At 41.6% G+C, this 15,551-nt stretch overlaps 1 protein-coding gene across 1 annotated transcript; it reads left to right on the top strand.

Moving 5' to 3' along the window:
• The first annotated feature begins 295 nt into the window (after nt 1-295).
• On the top strand, nt 296-13,719 carry LOC308291394 (uncharacterized protein). The gene is made up of 8 exons (XM_080733399.1): nt 296-547; nt 1,166-1,216; nt 2,152-2,271; nt 5,056-5,235; nt 11,204-11,302; nt 11,422-11,564; nt 12,310-12,422; nt 13,488-13,719. Exons 1-8 carry the CDS (start codon nt 364-366, stop codon nt 13,627-13,629), a joined length of 1,032 nt encoding a protein of 343 aa, XP_080589525.1. The 5' UTR covers nt 296-363; the 3' UTR covers nt 13,630-13,719.
• The last annotated feature ends 1,832 nt before the right edge of the window (nt 13,720-15,551 follow it).

The raw sequence follows: 15,551 nt of genomic DNA on the forward strand, positions 1-15,551 counted from the left end.
TTGAGGACCAACACAGGTGTTCAATTTGTCTGATTGGCATAGAGGGAGGTTTTAGAACATGGCAAGGGTGGGGGCTCTGAGGTGAGGTGATGTGAGGTGAGGTGAGGTGAGGTGATGTGAGGTGAGGTGATGTGAGGTCCAGAGGGTTCATGGGTGCTGTTGGCACCGCTGGTGTGTTTGTTTGCTTCATGGGTGAATTCCCGGAGGTTGGCATCACCATGCAGACCTGAGGGGGCGAGAGACCAATCCATGTCAGCCGTAAACACACCGCCTTACACCAGCGTCCAATCAGAACTAGACAGCCTAGCAGCAACAACGAATAAATTGAGCTGAACGACACCTAACAGTCCAGATGTTTCCAGAATGACGGCTGCTCCAGATGTTTCCAGAATGACGGCTGCTCCAGCGCTGCTTGTGCTGCTGCTGTTGTGTGTGTGTGAGGTGGGGGTGGGGGGGGCTCAGGACAGCCCCCCCTCCCTGAGCGATGTGATGAAGGAGGTCAAGGTGCTGAGAGGCATGGTGGCGGACCTGAGGGGGGACAACGCAGGTTGGTTCAATGCTGTTTCTCTGGGAGATTCACTCATTCACTCACACGTCCGTCCGTCCGTCCGTCCGTCCGTCCGTCCGTCCGTCCGTCCGTCCGTCCATCCATCCATCCATTCATTCATTCATCCATTCATCCATCCATCCATCCATCCATTCATTCATCCATTCATGCATTCATTCATCCATTCATGCATTCATGCATTCATTCATCCATCCATCCATCCATCCATCCATTCATCCATTCATTCATTCATTCATTCATTCATCCATTCATTCATTCATCCATTCATCCATTCATGCATCCATTCATCCATTCATCCATTCATCCATACATCCATACATCCATACATCCATCCATCCATCCATCCATCCATCCATTCATCCATTCATCCATCCATCCATCCATACATCCATACATCCATCCATCCATCCATCCATTCATTCATTCATTCATTCATTCATCCATCCATCCATCCATCCATCCATCCATCCATCCATTCATTCATTCATTCATCCATCCATCCATCCATCCATCCATCCATCCATCCATCCATCCATCCATCCATTCATTCATTCATTCATTCATTCATTCATTCATCCATTCATTCTCTCTCCTCAGTAATGGCTGCCAGGTGTGCCTCCCAGAAGCAGCTGGATGCTCTCCAATCCAGTGAGTGGATTTTCTATACATTTTTGAGAAACGAAAAACTAAGAATGAAATAATCAATCATTATTTAGTTTATCACTGTCTTACATTGATTCTATGTTATCTGCAGTCAGTTTAGCAGGAGAGAGGGGGACATGCTCTCTCTCTCTCTCTCTCTCTCTCTCTCTCTCTCTCTCTCTCTCTCTCTCTCTCTCTCAGCCAATCAGCGTTGATGTTGTCCGGAGACAACTTTGATCTTTGGCAATATACAGTACACAGTCAGTCGTGTTGACAATATATCCTCCACAGTATTACTTCTCTACTAATTTAAAGTGATAGTTCACCTATTTTTGACATGAAGCTGTGTGAAATACTTGCCTTTAAAATAGTGGTTACAAATGTATTAATCCATTACCAGAGTCCCGTGGTCTGGTCAGTTTTAGATGAATATAAAGTAGTTCCGGTGATTTGGCAGGGGCTCATGGCCCAATCATTAAAAATAGATGAATCCACAAAACTAGCTTCATTTGTATTGTTGACCTATTTCTACCAAATAGACCAACTTTCGTTCAACTTTGACCCCACTGTCACATGGTACTATTTTTTGTGTCCAGTATCACTACGCCGCTGCAACGTATTTCCCCAAAACAAGGTGCTTTGCAGGCCACAGATCAGAACGAAACCTCGCTCTATATGGTAGAAATAGGCCAACAACACAAATGACGCTAGTTTTGTGGATTAATCTATTTTCAATGATTGGGCCACGCCAAATGGCCCCCACCCCATTGGAACTACTTAATATTCATTTGAAACGGACCAGAACTCTGACCACGGGACTCTGGTAATCAATTAATACATTTTTAACCACTGTTTTAATGGCAAGTATTTCACACAGCTTTATGTCAAAAATAGGTGAACTATCACTTAAAGATGTACAAGAAAACTTTTTTCTTTTTCAGATATGTCTTCCAAATTGTCTGCGAGTGAAGCCAAGATGGGAGAAGTTATTGAAGCCAAGATGGGAGAAGTTATTGAAGCCAAGATGGGAGAAGTTTTTGAGAGGCTGCAGAAACACAAAGGTATTGAGGAACAAAAAAAAGAAAGTCTGAACTGATGCTGTCAAGACTGACATTCCTCAGATACACATAAAACCGTGCACAAGAAGCAAGGAAACTTGACTTCGGTCCATTATATCTCTTCTTTAATAATACCAATCGGTATTGTGTTTTATATCATTGTTATCGTTGACGTTGACTAGTCACCTTTGCAACAAGGTACAGCTTGTAAGCATCGGGCATTCGTGGAATGAGCAATACAGCCAAACGTGTGGGTATAGCACCGACCCAAAATTTGCCGAAATGGCCTGTAATACTGTATTCACCTTTGTTGCTTGGAGCATTGAACATTGCACTCTCCCACAGTAATAAGGAAAATAAAAACAACACATACAGTATTGGCCATGTACTTAATAAATTCTACACTCAAGTGTCAGGGTCCCAACAGCTTGGCACTCCTCCTCATGCTGGTCACTAACCTAGCCACATTTTGCTGTGGGATGGCATCCCATTCCTCAAACAGGATTTGTCACAAGTCAGCCAACGTGGTTCTGTTGGTCACTGCACGTACAGTTTGCCCAAGCTGATCCCACAAGTGTTCAATTGGGTTGAGGTCTGGACTCACGGCAGGCCATTCCATCCTCTCCACTCCCACATTCTGGAGGTTCTCTCTGATGATCCTGGCTCTGTGGGGGCGAGCCTTGTCATCCTGGAGGATAGCATTAGTGTTGCTCTTTCCCCGAATGCCTGATGCTTACAAGCTGTACGTCATTGCAGCTGTTTTTCATATAATTCAAAATAGTGGGAGATCTATAGGTCTGAGGTCAAAAGTAAAAAAAACTAAAGTTGTTCAGCATGAGGATATGCATATGTGTATTGTGTTTTCATGGCTGTAGCTCAAACAGGGCTTGGGTTATACCTAGGGGTGTAACGATATAGTAACTGTATCGAAATATCGTTTTCAACTTAAAAAACCGAAGTATATCGAAATGAAAACAGCTAAAATCGAATCGTATCGTTTTATTTTGTATCGTATCGAATCGGCAGTGCAAAGAATCGATTGTATCGATACTACCTTTTTGTGCATTGTATTTAGCATTTTTAAGAAGAAAAAATAAAAAGGAGGGGTTTAATTACTTTTCCTTTCCATATAGCTACACTGGTCTATTGATAAATGTGTGTAATCTCTGGGTATGTCCATAATAATACATGTTTACCTTAAAAACCTGCACTATCCACACCTTTCACACAGATTTAATTTCTTTGATAAATAGTTACTATATCGATTTTAAATCATTGAATCGAATCGTATCGTGTCGCCATGAATGAACCAATATCGGTCATGTATCGTATAACACTATATATGGAGATAGTCCAGTCCATCATGTCATATGGGACTACCGTCATAGTAGCCAAAAGAGAAGGATACACAAGACTAAGAAAGACAAAAAAAGGATGAGGAGGATAAAGATACCAAAAGGAGAGAGAAGGGTGGATGAGGTACAATGTGTCTCAGAAAAGAAAAGGAGGTGGCAACGGGGGCGGCTAGATAAAGTTATTAGGCCTGGATCCGACTTTAAGTCGACGCACAGGATTCCAGAAGCGTAGCGCTTATACGCTCTTGTATCAAACTGGTACTCGAAACGTTCTTAGAATTTAATATATATTTTCTAAAGTAAATATGGGGGCGGCTGTGAAAAAAAGAGAAGAATAAAAAAGAAAAAAAGGAGGAGGAGGATAAAGATACCAAAAGGAGAGAGAAGAAAGGGTGGATGAGGTACAATGTGCGGTATCCTCCTTGTCAAGCTCGACGTTGGTCATTTGGACCTATACATGGAGAAATGGAGCGAACCTGTTTGGCCTAAACATGGAGATGTGGTACAGAATGACTCATATATGGGCATAAAAAGTATGTCATGTGACATCACTTCCTGTACAGACAGTCAGACAGACAGCCATTGACTCCGGCCTAACAATGGCTACTGTCTATGACGGTAGTCCCATATGACATGATGGACTGGACTATCTCCATATATAGTGTTCTCCACATCTCCATGTTTAGGCCCTATCGCTCACACCCTAGGTGGGGTTGGCGATAGGGCCTTTCTGTGTGGAGTTTGCATGTTCTCCCCGTGTCTCCTAGGGTTGATACCCTCACAAAAACATGAACAAACTCCCCCCAGAATGATAACAACTAGAATCGTCAGAGAAACGCTGTGGTTGGCCAGATAGTCAAGAATTGGCGCGACCTCGCCCTTTAGGGCGAGGTCGCATGTCACCCTGAGGTCGCATTCCACCCTCAGGTGTCTTACTAGTGTAGATATAGAGTATATAATGTGTTATATGTAGATATAGAGTTATAGAGTCTATAATGTGTTATATGTAGATATAGAGTTATAGAGTCTATAATGTGTTATATGTAGATATAGAGTTATAGAGTCTATAATGTGTTATATGTAGATATAGAGTTATAGAGTCTATAATGTGTTATATGTAGATATAGAGTTATAGAGTCTATAATGTGTTATATGTAGATATAGAGTTATAGAGTCTATAATGTGTTATATGTTGATATAGAGTTATAGAGTCTATAATGTGTTATATGTAGATATAGAGTTATAGAGTCTATAATGTGTTATATGTAGATATAGAGTTATAGAGTCTATAATGTGTTATATGTAGATATAGAGTTATAAGTGGCGTTTCCATAAAGCCTCTTAAAGCGCATTTAAGGCTTATTTGCAATAATCTTTTTATGGAAACACTTCAAAATGCTGGATGGTTTATGATTGCTTCTCCTTCTTACAGACTATGAATTGGTGAAAGACGACCTGGCCAACATGACTGAACGCTATGGTGACTTGGAGTCCAGTTACCATCAGCTTCAGACCAAGTTTGATCAAACAACTGAACAGAAAGATCAGCTTCAGACCCAGTTTGATCAGCTTCAGGCCAGATACAATGAGACAATTGAACAGAAAGAGTGTGGTCAGTGAGACATCAGTGTTTTTATTCCTTGTTACATCATACATCATGTTAATCATTGTGGGCTCGCCTGTAAGGCGAGCACACTTTAGATATTGTCATTATTTCTATACTAGAAAATATTGTTCCCTCGAAACAATTGTGGGCTCGCTTCAAGACAGAAAACAATGGCTATAAAAGTACAAAATGTCAAGATCGCAGGCATTGCTCTCTTTGACGTTACTGACGCTATCGGACGCTGCATGCATGATTTGAGGCATTTTGTTCCAAAAATGTATTATGCAAAAGTTGACCCGCTGGTGGCGCTATAACAGGCCAATGTGAGAAGATTGGCATCTGTTCATTGACCTAGTGGGAATGTGATTGCAAGATGGCTGTGTTCATTGTAATGATATGAGCAGCAAATCATATTTGCCTGCTTGATTGCTAATGTCTGTGTTCTGATCAGCACATACAGTACATCGTTTGACTAGTAATGCCTGCCCAGCCAACAGAGCATGCGTCAGTGTTGCACAACGAGTCTAGTCAGAAAGCCCGCGAGTGAACACACTGCTGTTGCTATTGTTGTTGCCTCTCCTGTAAAGTGCTTATATTATTTCCTACCATAAAGAACGTCTACTCTTTCAACAACGTGTCTTATTGAAGAACCCACAACACAAGTTATCACATGGTGTCAGAACTGGCTTGGAAGAGAAGAGGACGTTAAAAAGAACTGGATCGTTACAATCCACGGAGAAGAAGGAATTCCAGGAATGTAAAATTGCGCAATAAGCCGGGTGAAAAAGACGACATCATAGTCTGACCTTTTGAACTGTAAACAAAGCAAGAATGGAAGCTTTACGTCCACCAGCAGCACTCCAGCTAACAGGTAACGTGGCTGAAAACTGGAAGAGATTCAAACAGCGTTTTGAACTGTATTTATCTGCAATTGGAGGTGATGGAAAAAGTGCTAAAATGCAAGCATCTGTATTTTTGCATGTCGTGGGAGATGAAGCACTAGAAGTGTACAATAACTTCAACTTTGCTGAAGATGCAGATAAAATGAAGCTTCCTAAAATAATGGAACAGTTTGAGGCTTATTGCATTCCAAAACGAAATGTGACATTTGAAAGGCACAGATTCTTCACATGTGTGCAGAAAACTGGAGAAAACATTGATCAGTATGTAAATGAGCTGAGAAACAGAGGCAAGACATGTGAATTTGGAACACTGACAGAATCACTGATAAAGGACAGGATTGTGTGTGGCATCACAGATAATGGTCTGAGAGAGAGGCTGCTCAGAGAGCCAGATCTGGACCTGCAGAAAGCCTTAGCACTGTGTAGAGCTGCAGAGACTGTGAAATCACAGGCTAAAGAGCTGTTAAGCGACACTAGCTGCAATGTGGATGCAGTTAAAAAGGATGCACACAGATTTCACAAAAATAAGACCCCAGATGGGAAGAAAGGGGCAGGACAACAGTACAAAAATAAAATGTCCAATCAGAAATGTTGTACTAGATGTGGTACACAACATCCTCCTAAGCAGTGTCCTGCATATGGGAAGAAGTGCAGTAATTGCAATAAAGACAACCATTATGCTCGTTGCTGCAGAAACCAAACCCAGAAAGGCAAAGTTGATGCAGTAGATGATGAGGATGAAGTAGATGAGTTCTACGTGGATGCTGTAAATGATGATGTTAAAGGAGAAAAGGATTGGATCACTACATTGAAAGTGAATGACATACATCTTCCATTTAAATTGGATACTGGAGCAAATGTGAATGTGATTTCAGAGACTGATTTCATGAAAATAAGACCCAGACCAAAAATACATAGAGCAAACATGAAAGTGACAGCCTATGCAGGTGCAGACATACCAAAGAAAGGAAAATGCATCGTCAATGTGACACACAAAGACCAAGTGCACAAACTATCGTTTGTCATTGTACCCAGGGATGTGCAGGCCATACTAGGATTGTCAGCCTGTGAGAGACTTCACCTGGTGAAGAGAGTCTTTGTCGTGGACAGGAAAAAAGAGACTATATATGATGAACTCATGGAGGAGTACAAAGACCTGTTTCAGGGTCTAGGCTGCCTGCCAGGAGAACACACCATCAGAGTTGACACAAGCGTGCCACCAGTCATACATCCATGCAGAAAAGTCCCATTTGCCCTGCAAAAGCAACTGAAAGCTGAATTGGACAAGATGGAGAGCCTGCATGTGGTTCAGAAGATAGATGAGCCGACTGAGTGGGTGAGTTCCCTCGTTGTAGTGGACAAAAAGAATGGAAAACTCAGAATTTGCCTGGATCCCAGAGATCTAAACAGAGCAATTAAGAGAGAACACTTCAAGCTTCCTACTCGTGAAGACATTATGGCACAGTTTGCAAATGCAAAATATTTTAGCAAGCTAGATGCGTCTTCAGGATTTTGGCAGATGAAGCTCGACGAGCCAAGTTCAAAACTGTGCACGTTCAACAGCCCATTTGGCAGATACAGATTTCTAAGACTACCATTTGGCATTGCTTCAGCGCCTGAAGTGTATCACAAAACAATCAACATGATCTACGAGCATGTGCCAGGAGTTGATACCTCAATGGATGACATCATCATATGGGGTACCACCAGAGCTGAGCATGATGAAAGACTGAAAGCTGTGCTAGAAGCAACAAGGAAAGCAAACCTTAAGCTGAACAAGGAGAAATGTCAGCTGGGTGTGACAGAATTGACATTTGTGGGAGACATCCTGAGCAGTGAAGGTATCAGACCAGACCCACGAAAGGTGTCTGCTATCGAAAACATGCCAAGGCCACAATGCAAAAAAGATGTGCAAAGATTTAATGGGATGATTACATTCATGGGAAAATTCATACCCAACCTGTCAGAGAAAATGGCCCCACTGAGACAACTAACTGAAAAGAACATTGAATGGCAGTGGAATCATGAGCATGAAACGTCATGGACTGAACTAAAGAAGCTGCTCACAGAGGAACCGGTCCTGAGGTTCTATGACCAAGAGAAACCGATCAAAATATCATCTGATGCATCACAGAGTGGACTCGGTGCAGTACTACTTCAAAAGCATGAAGACTGGCAACCTGTAGCATATGCATCACGTTCGATGACAGATCCGGAAACGCGATATGCACAGATTGAAAAAGAGCTGCTCAGCATCACATATGCCTGTGAGAGATTTCATCAGTTTGTGTCAGGACAAGAAATCAGTGTGGAGACTGATCACAAGCCCCTCATTGCATTGTTCCAAAAGACACTAAATGACTGTCCACTCCGCATACAACGAATGATGATCAGGCTGCAGCGCTACTCACTGAATGTTTCATACACCCCCGGTAAGCTGATGTTTACAGCTGACACTCTATCCAGAGCTGTTGACCCAAAGGAGCGTGCCAACACTAAACTGGACGAAGATGTGAGTACCTACGTACACATGATCACAAGTGCACTGCCAGTAGCAGATGCAAAAATGGAGCTCATACGGACTGAGACTCACAAGGATGAGACACTGAAAGAATTGAGACAAATCATCAGAGATGGATGGCCCAATGTGAAACAGAACTGCTCACCAGGAGTAGCAGAGTATTGGAACTACAGGGCGGAGCTATCTGAGGTTGATGACATCATTTATAAAGGCAGTAAAATTGTGATTCCAAAGAGCCTGAGAAGGGAGATGCTCAAAAGGATTCATGAAGGACATCTGGGAATCGAAAAGTGCAGGAAAAGAGCACGAGAAGTGATGTTCTGGCCTAGAATAAATCAAGATGTCACAAATGAAGTGTCAAAATGCACAACATGCCTCAAATATCAAACAAGTCAACCTGCAGAACCACTACACCCACACCAAGCACCAGCCAGACCATACCAGAAGGTGGGTGCTGACCTGTTTGCATGTCAAGGTAAAGATTATCTTGTTGTTACAGACTACTACTCCCTGTATCCAGAGGTCTGTAGACTGAACACCACCACCGCAGAAGCAGTGATAACATGCATGAAAGCCATATTCTCTAGGCACGGCGTGGCTAGCGAGGTTTTTTCGGACAATGGTCCACAGTTTGCAAATGACAAATTCAGAACCTTTGCCAAAGACTGGGACTTTAAACACACAACCTCAAGCCCACACTTTCCACAGTCCAACGGCTTAGTGGAAAACTCTGTCAAGACAGTGAAAAAACTGATGTACAAGGCAGCAGACAGTGGAGCTGACTTCTACCAGAGTCTGCTGGTATACCGCACAACGCCGCTCGAGTGTGGTATGTCTCCAGCCCAGCTCCTCATGGGACGCCTGCTGAGATCGAACTTACCCATCCCGGAAAACCTGCTCAAGACAAAAGAAGGGGACAACGTGAGGAGGATCAAGGAACAACAGAAAGAAAAGCAAAAGTTCTACTTTGACAGAGGAACACGAAACCTACCTGAACTACGCACTGGTGACCAAGTAAGGTTCAAAGACAGAACAAACACATGGTCACAGAAAGGAACTGTTCTGAGCCAGGTTGAACCAAGATCATACACCATTCAAACAGAGGAGGGCGCTGTACTGCGCAGGAACCGCAGAGATCTTCTCAAAGGACCAGCGACAGCAGCTCAAGGAACAGAGACTGTTGAACAACCTCAGCATCCTGCTGAGAATCCATCCACTGAAACAACAGCTCAGGATCAAGGTCAATCGGTCAGAAAGTCCTCAAGGAATGTAAAACCTCCACAGAGACTGATTAATACCATTTAATTGCTTATTCTTTTTGCAGAGTGAGGTTTAAAAAAAAAAAAAAGAAAAAAAGGGGAATGTGAATTGTGAAAACTGAATCCTCTGTATTTCTTGAGAATTGCTTATTTTTTAAGTTTATCTGAAGTTCATGGTTGGTATGTTCTGTGAAAAAGAAAAGAAAAATACTGTGAATTTAAGGTCATTTAAAGTAACACAGATTTTGATGTGTGAAGGCTACTGTTAAAATGCAGAGTGCATTAATTCATTTAATTTGATAAAAGTAAAACTTTTATTTAAAGAAAAGGAGATGTAATGATATGAGCAGCAAATCATATTTGCCTGCTTGATTGCTAATGTCTGTGTTCTGATCAGCACATACAGTACATCGTTTGACTAGTAATGCCTGCCCAGCCAACAGAGCATGCGTCAGTGTTGCACAACGAGTCTAGTCAGAAAGCCCGCGAGTGAACACACTGCTGTTGCTATTGTTGTTGCCTCTCCTGTAAAGTGCTTATATTATTTCCTACCATAAAGAACGTCTACTCTTTCAACAACGTGTCTTATTGAAGAACCCACAACACAAGTTATCACATTCATGATTTGAGGTGTTTTTGGCCACTGTATCGCTGCTTGCAGCTATATTTATTATTATTATTATTTTATTATTTTTTTGTGTGCACTTCATCCTATTCATTCCAGAATAAAAGTGGGTTTAAGCGTTTTACAAACTGCTCAAAATGGAGGAAAATCGAAGGGCGGAGCTTACTTAAAAAAGACACAGATGTCTTCCGCTTGAGTCAAAGCACGCGTGTAAGCAAGTTGCATTTGGCCGATTGGAATAAGATTGGTTTCAGTGATATTTGGACTAACCCTCTACATATTTGCTAAATGCCATGAACTTGTGACTTTGTATGTATGATTTAGAGGCAGAAGAATAATTTGCGTAAAACTGCAATATTCATTGAATTATTAAAAAATAATGTTTCACTTTAAAAGAAATCCGACCAGACAGTTTGACCGTATTGGTCCAAAGTTCATGTGAGCGTAACGCGAAAATCCCAGGAGGAGATAGATTTTTACTGTTTTTCATTGTGGGAGAACTTAAGGTCAGAGGTCAAAAGTCAGAGCGTAAAAGTTTTTCGGCATGAGGAGACGCATGTATATGTGTTATATGTAGATATAGAGTTATAGAGTCTAGAATGAGAATTGTCTGGGTAGAAACCCAGTGTACTGCTAGATGGTTTATGATTGGTTCTCCTTCTTACAGATGCTCACGTGGTGAAAGACAACCTGACTTACAGTCAGCTCCAGTTGGACTCCGCATGCAAACCATTCATTGAAGAAGCCCGGAGGAAGAGGCTGTGTGGTCTGTGAGACATCAGTGTTTTTATTCTTTGTCACATCATGTTAATCATGTATCATTAATCTGAACAACTGGAGAGAATAAAACAGTGGCGTGACTAACTGTATTTTTTTTGTTTTTAGAGTCTGATGGTTTTACATGGGATGGTGGAGTGTGTTACTACATCTCTACACCTGATGATGGGTCCAAAACCTGGGCTGAAAGCAGACTGTACTGTCTAGGCAAACAAGCTGACCTGATCATCGCCAACAGCTCAGTGAAACTGGTGTGTGTGTGTGTGTGTGTGTGTGTGTGTGTGTGTGGGGGGGGGGGGGGGGGGGGTGTTGATGACAGTCATTCTTGTGCTTAAAATTCCATTTAGTTTTTGTCATATTTTAGTCATCTGAAATGTTTTAGTTGACTAAATCTGCAGTTGGGTTTGTCAACTAAAATGTATTTTGGCGGGCCTTGATGGCATCGTAATGGCAGATTTTACACTTGGTTGCATGCTGAAAATGGCCGATCTACAAGCTCACAACGTGTTACAGTGCGACACGTGAGCTTGTAGATCTGCTATTTTCAGAGCGCAACAACCAAGTGCCACCAAACATAAAATAACTGGTCTTTTAGTTCTACTGGATCTCTTCTCCACTAGTCCATCCCTAACATTTTAGTCTAGTTTTTGATTGATAATGTTAATATTAGTCTTAGTTTTAGTCATCATAGCTGGGTTTTTAGCAGTCAGACATTTTTCTCCATAGTTTTAGTCGACAAATTCAACACCGTGTAAAAATGTCATGGGTAAAATCTTGTTATAATTTATTTGTATGGAAGAATCAATCCAACGATCAAATCTGTATACAGTATGTTACAGTACATGTACAGTAATGTGTACGGTACAGTATGTTACAGTACATGTACAGTGGTTAGAGACCTGGGTTCAAATCCTGTGTTCTAGTTGAGACCTCTGTCTGGAGAAGACATGACTATGGAAGTCCAAATGCCCAAGTAACCAGAAGCTTTTCTTCCAGGACTTTCTTGACAAGGTTGTTCCCGGCAGAACCTATGTGTGGATTGGTTTGAGTGACACAGACACAGAAGGATCCTTTAAATGGGTTGATGGAACAGCTCTGAACTCACCAACGTAAGATTTTACCTGCATTAATAATAATAGTAATAATAATAATAATAACTAGAACATTTGCAATTTGTGAAATTGCAAGTGTGGTTGCCCTGTGGTTCAAATCATATTTGAGTTTTGGGAAGTGAATTTCCATTATTTTGGGGGCTTTGCAAACGTATGTTAATTAGTAAAGCCAAGCAGGGTCTTGGCAAGTGAGGGCCTGGTTTTGATGCCTGGGGATCTCCATATATGGGCATAAGGGGGTACCCTAACAGGGCATCATCTGGGAATGCCCATACTGTATGGACATTTTATTTATTGTATCCTTTATATCCATATACATATATATATGGAGATATGAAGGTAGGGTGTAGAGTAATCAGGGATCTTCATATATGGGCATAATATATTATGGACTTAATATTAACATTTTCGGGGGGAATGCCCATATATAGACATATATGGTCTCATGTGGTCTATGATGTCATACATCTATGATGTCAGTCATCTCCATATTTGGGAAAAGTTTAATTTTTAATTCAAGTCAGTGGGGGAAATTAATTCATTCATAAAATAATATCAATTAAACGATACAACTTTTCTCTTAGCTAAATGCATGCGCACAATTCCCGATGAAGCCGGTCGATTTGACATATGATTTGACATATGATTTGACATATGGCGCGAGTGTGTGGCGCGAAAACTGTGGAAGGATTAGCGTGCCAAACTTTTGGTTTCTCTAGAAACTGAGAATAAATAATGTTGGGCAACCACACTAATAATAATTGTTTTATACACACACACACGCACGCACGCACGCACGCACGCACACACACACACACACACACACACACACACACACACACACACACACACACACACACACACACACACACACACACACACACACACAGTCGGACAGACAGACAGACAGACAGACAGACAGACAGACAGTTAATGTATATGTAAACAGTAGGCCAAATAGAGACTCCAGGGTTTAAGAGGATGAAAAAAACTAAACATTTAGAGATCAAATAAATCATTGTAAATGTATTGTAATGAATGACATGTTCTTTATTTCTACAGGTTGTGGTATCCTGGTTATCCTAGTGGTGGAAAAGGCTATGACTGTGGTTGCTATATTACTTATCCTCAGTCTTCTAGAGGATTGTTGAACTTTGGATGTTCTTACACCTACCTTTGGATGTGTGAAAGAGTTTATCAGTGAAATCCTCATGGTCACTGTATCACCTCTGTATTGAAACATGGATTAATATCATTGTTAAATAAACACTGAGGTCAAATAAATGTTTTACCGTGTTCAATCAATCATTATTGTAACATTATTACCTTATGTACACCAGTGGTTCTCTAAATGGGGTCCGGGGACCCCAAGGGGTCCTTGGAGGGGGATCCAGGGGGTCCCCAGCTAAATTGGTTGATACAGCCCCCCCAATCATTTTCACTTTATTTTGGATGGGTTGTTCAAAAATATCTACAAGTTCACAGCGTGTCACAAAGTAATGCACTGTGAGCTTGTAGATCTGCCGTTTTTAAAGAAAGTTTTTAAATTCTTAAAGGGGCACTCCACCACTTTTCAACCTATGTTCATATAATTGGTCCTCACTCAAAAATAGCTTTTCTTTTTGAGCGGTGGTCACACCGTCTCCATAGCGTGGCCGTGTGTGTATCCGTGTATGTATGTATGTATGTATGTATGTATGTATGTATGTGTGTCTGTATGTAGCCTCTGGTGTAGCCTCAGTACCCCTGGGTGACCAGAGAGGTGCTGTTGAGTCTAGCCTGCCCTGAGCATCAACTGCAATAGCAGTGGTGGCACGCACACACACACACACACACACACACACACACACACACACCACCGCTCACTTCAAACTTGGGTTTGATTTTTTTTCAGAGGAGGGCTGTGGGCAGGTCAGAAACCCATCGTCTTGTGACATCATCGATTGCCAATCCAGCTTATAGAAACTGCAGGCTTTCTATTCCTGAAAAGTTGCAATTTTAAAGTGGAAGCCATTGTTCTCGCCATAATACAAATCTAATTTATTTTTATTTTAAAAAATATTGATAAATTTTTTGGGGGGGAAATGATGATGTCACAAGACGATGGATTCTGAACTTCCCACAGCTCTCCTAGGAGACTTGGACTGGGTAGAAAAAAATTGTGATATTTTATCATGAACATTAGTGAGGACCTATTATATGAAGACAGGTTGAAAAGTGGTGAACTACTCCTTTAAACATCTTCTCCGGGGGGTCCCTGGAACAAAACTGTCACATGTGGTTCCGTGGCCAAATATACTTTTATAAATATGCATTTATAGAATAAATATGCATTTATAGAAATATTTTATAAACATTCATTTGCATTTATAGAACTATTATTTTATATTCATTAACTTGGGGTCCTTGACATGAAAAGGTTTGAGAACCACCGTCAGAGGGCTCCAACTGGACCCTCACAGGTCTGTAACTCTGAGAGTGTACAACTGGAACCAAATGGACTCTTACAGCTCTGTAACTCTGAGAGTGTACAAATGGAACCAAATGGACCCTTACGGGTCTCTGAGAGTGTACAAATGGAACCAAATGGACCCTTACGGGTCTGTAACTCTGAGAGTGTACAACTGGAACCAAATGGACTCTTACAGCTCTGTAACTCTGAGAGTGTACAAATGGAACCAAACGGACCCTTACAGCTCTGTGACTCTGAGAGTGTACAAATGGAACCAAACGGACCCTTACAGCTCTGTAACTCTGAGAGTGTACAAATGGAACCAAATGGACCCTTACAGCTCTGTAACTCTGAGAGTGTACAAATGGAACCAAATGGACCCTTACAGCTCTGTAACTCTGAGAGTGTACACATGGAACCAAACGGACCCTTACAGCTCTGTAACTCTGAGAGTGTACAAATGGAACCAAACGGACCCTTACAGCTCTGTAACTCTGACAGTGTACAAATGGAACCAAATGGACCCTTACAGCTCTGTAACTCTGAGAGTGTACACATGGAACCAAACGGACCCTTACAGCTCTGTAACTCTGAGAGTGTACAAATGGAACCAAACGGACCCTTACAGCTCTGTAACTCTGACAGTGTACAAATGGAACCAAATGGACCCTTAC

The sequence above is a fragment of the Nannobrachium achirus genome (assembly GCF_963921795.1).
Source record: "Nannobrachium achirus genome assembly, chromosome: 9".
NCBI classification, from domain to species: domain Eukaryota; kingdom Metazoa; phylum Chordata; class Actinopteri; order Myctophiformes; family Myctophidae; genus Nannobrachium; species Nannobrachium achirus.

Excerpts from the sequence above, each read along its gene's own strand:
- LOC308291394 (XM_080733399.1), top strand. The coding sequence starts at position 364 with ATGACGGCTGCTCCAGATGTTTCCAGAATGACGGCTGCTCCAGCGCTG. Across the intron at positions 5,236-11,203 it reads AATTGAACAGAAAGAGTGTG|ATGCTCACGTGGTGAAAGAC; the intron begins GTCAGTGAGACA and ends TCCTTCTTACAG. Across the intron at positions 11,303-11,421 it reads CCGGAGGAAGAGGCTGTGTG|AGTCTGATGGTTTTACATGG; the intron begins GTCTGTGAGACA and ends TTTTGTTTTTAG.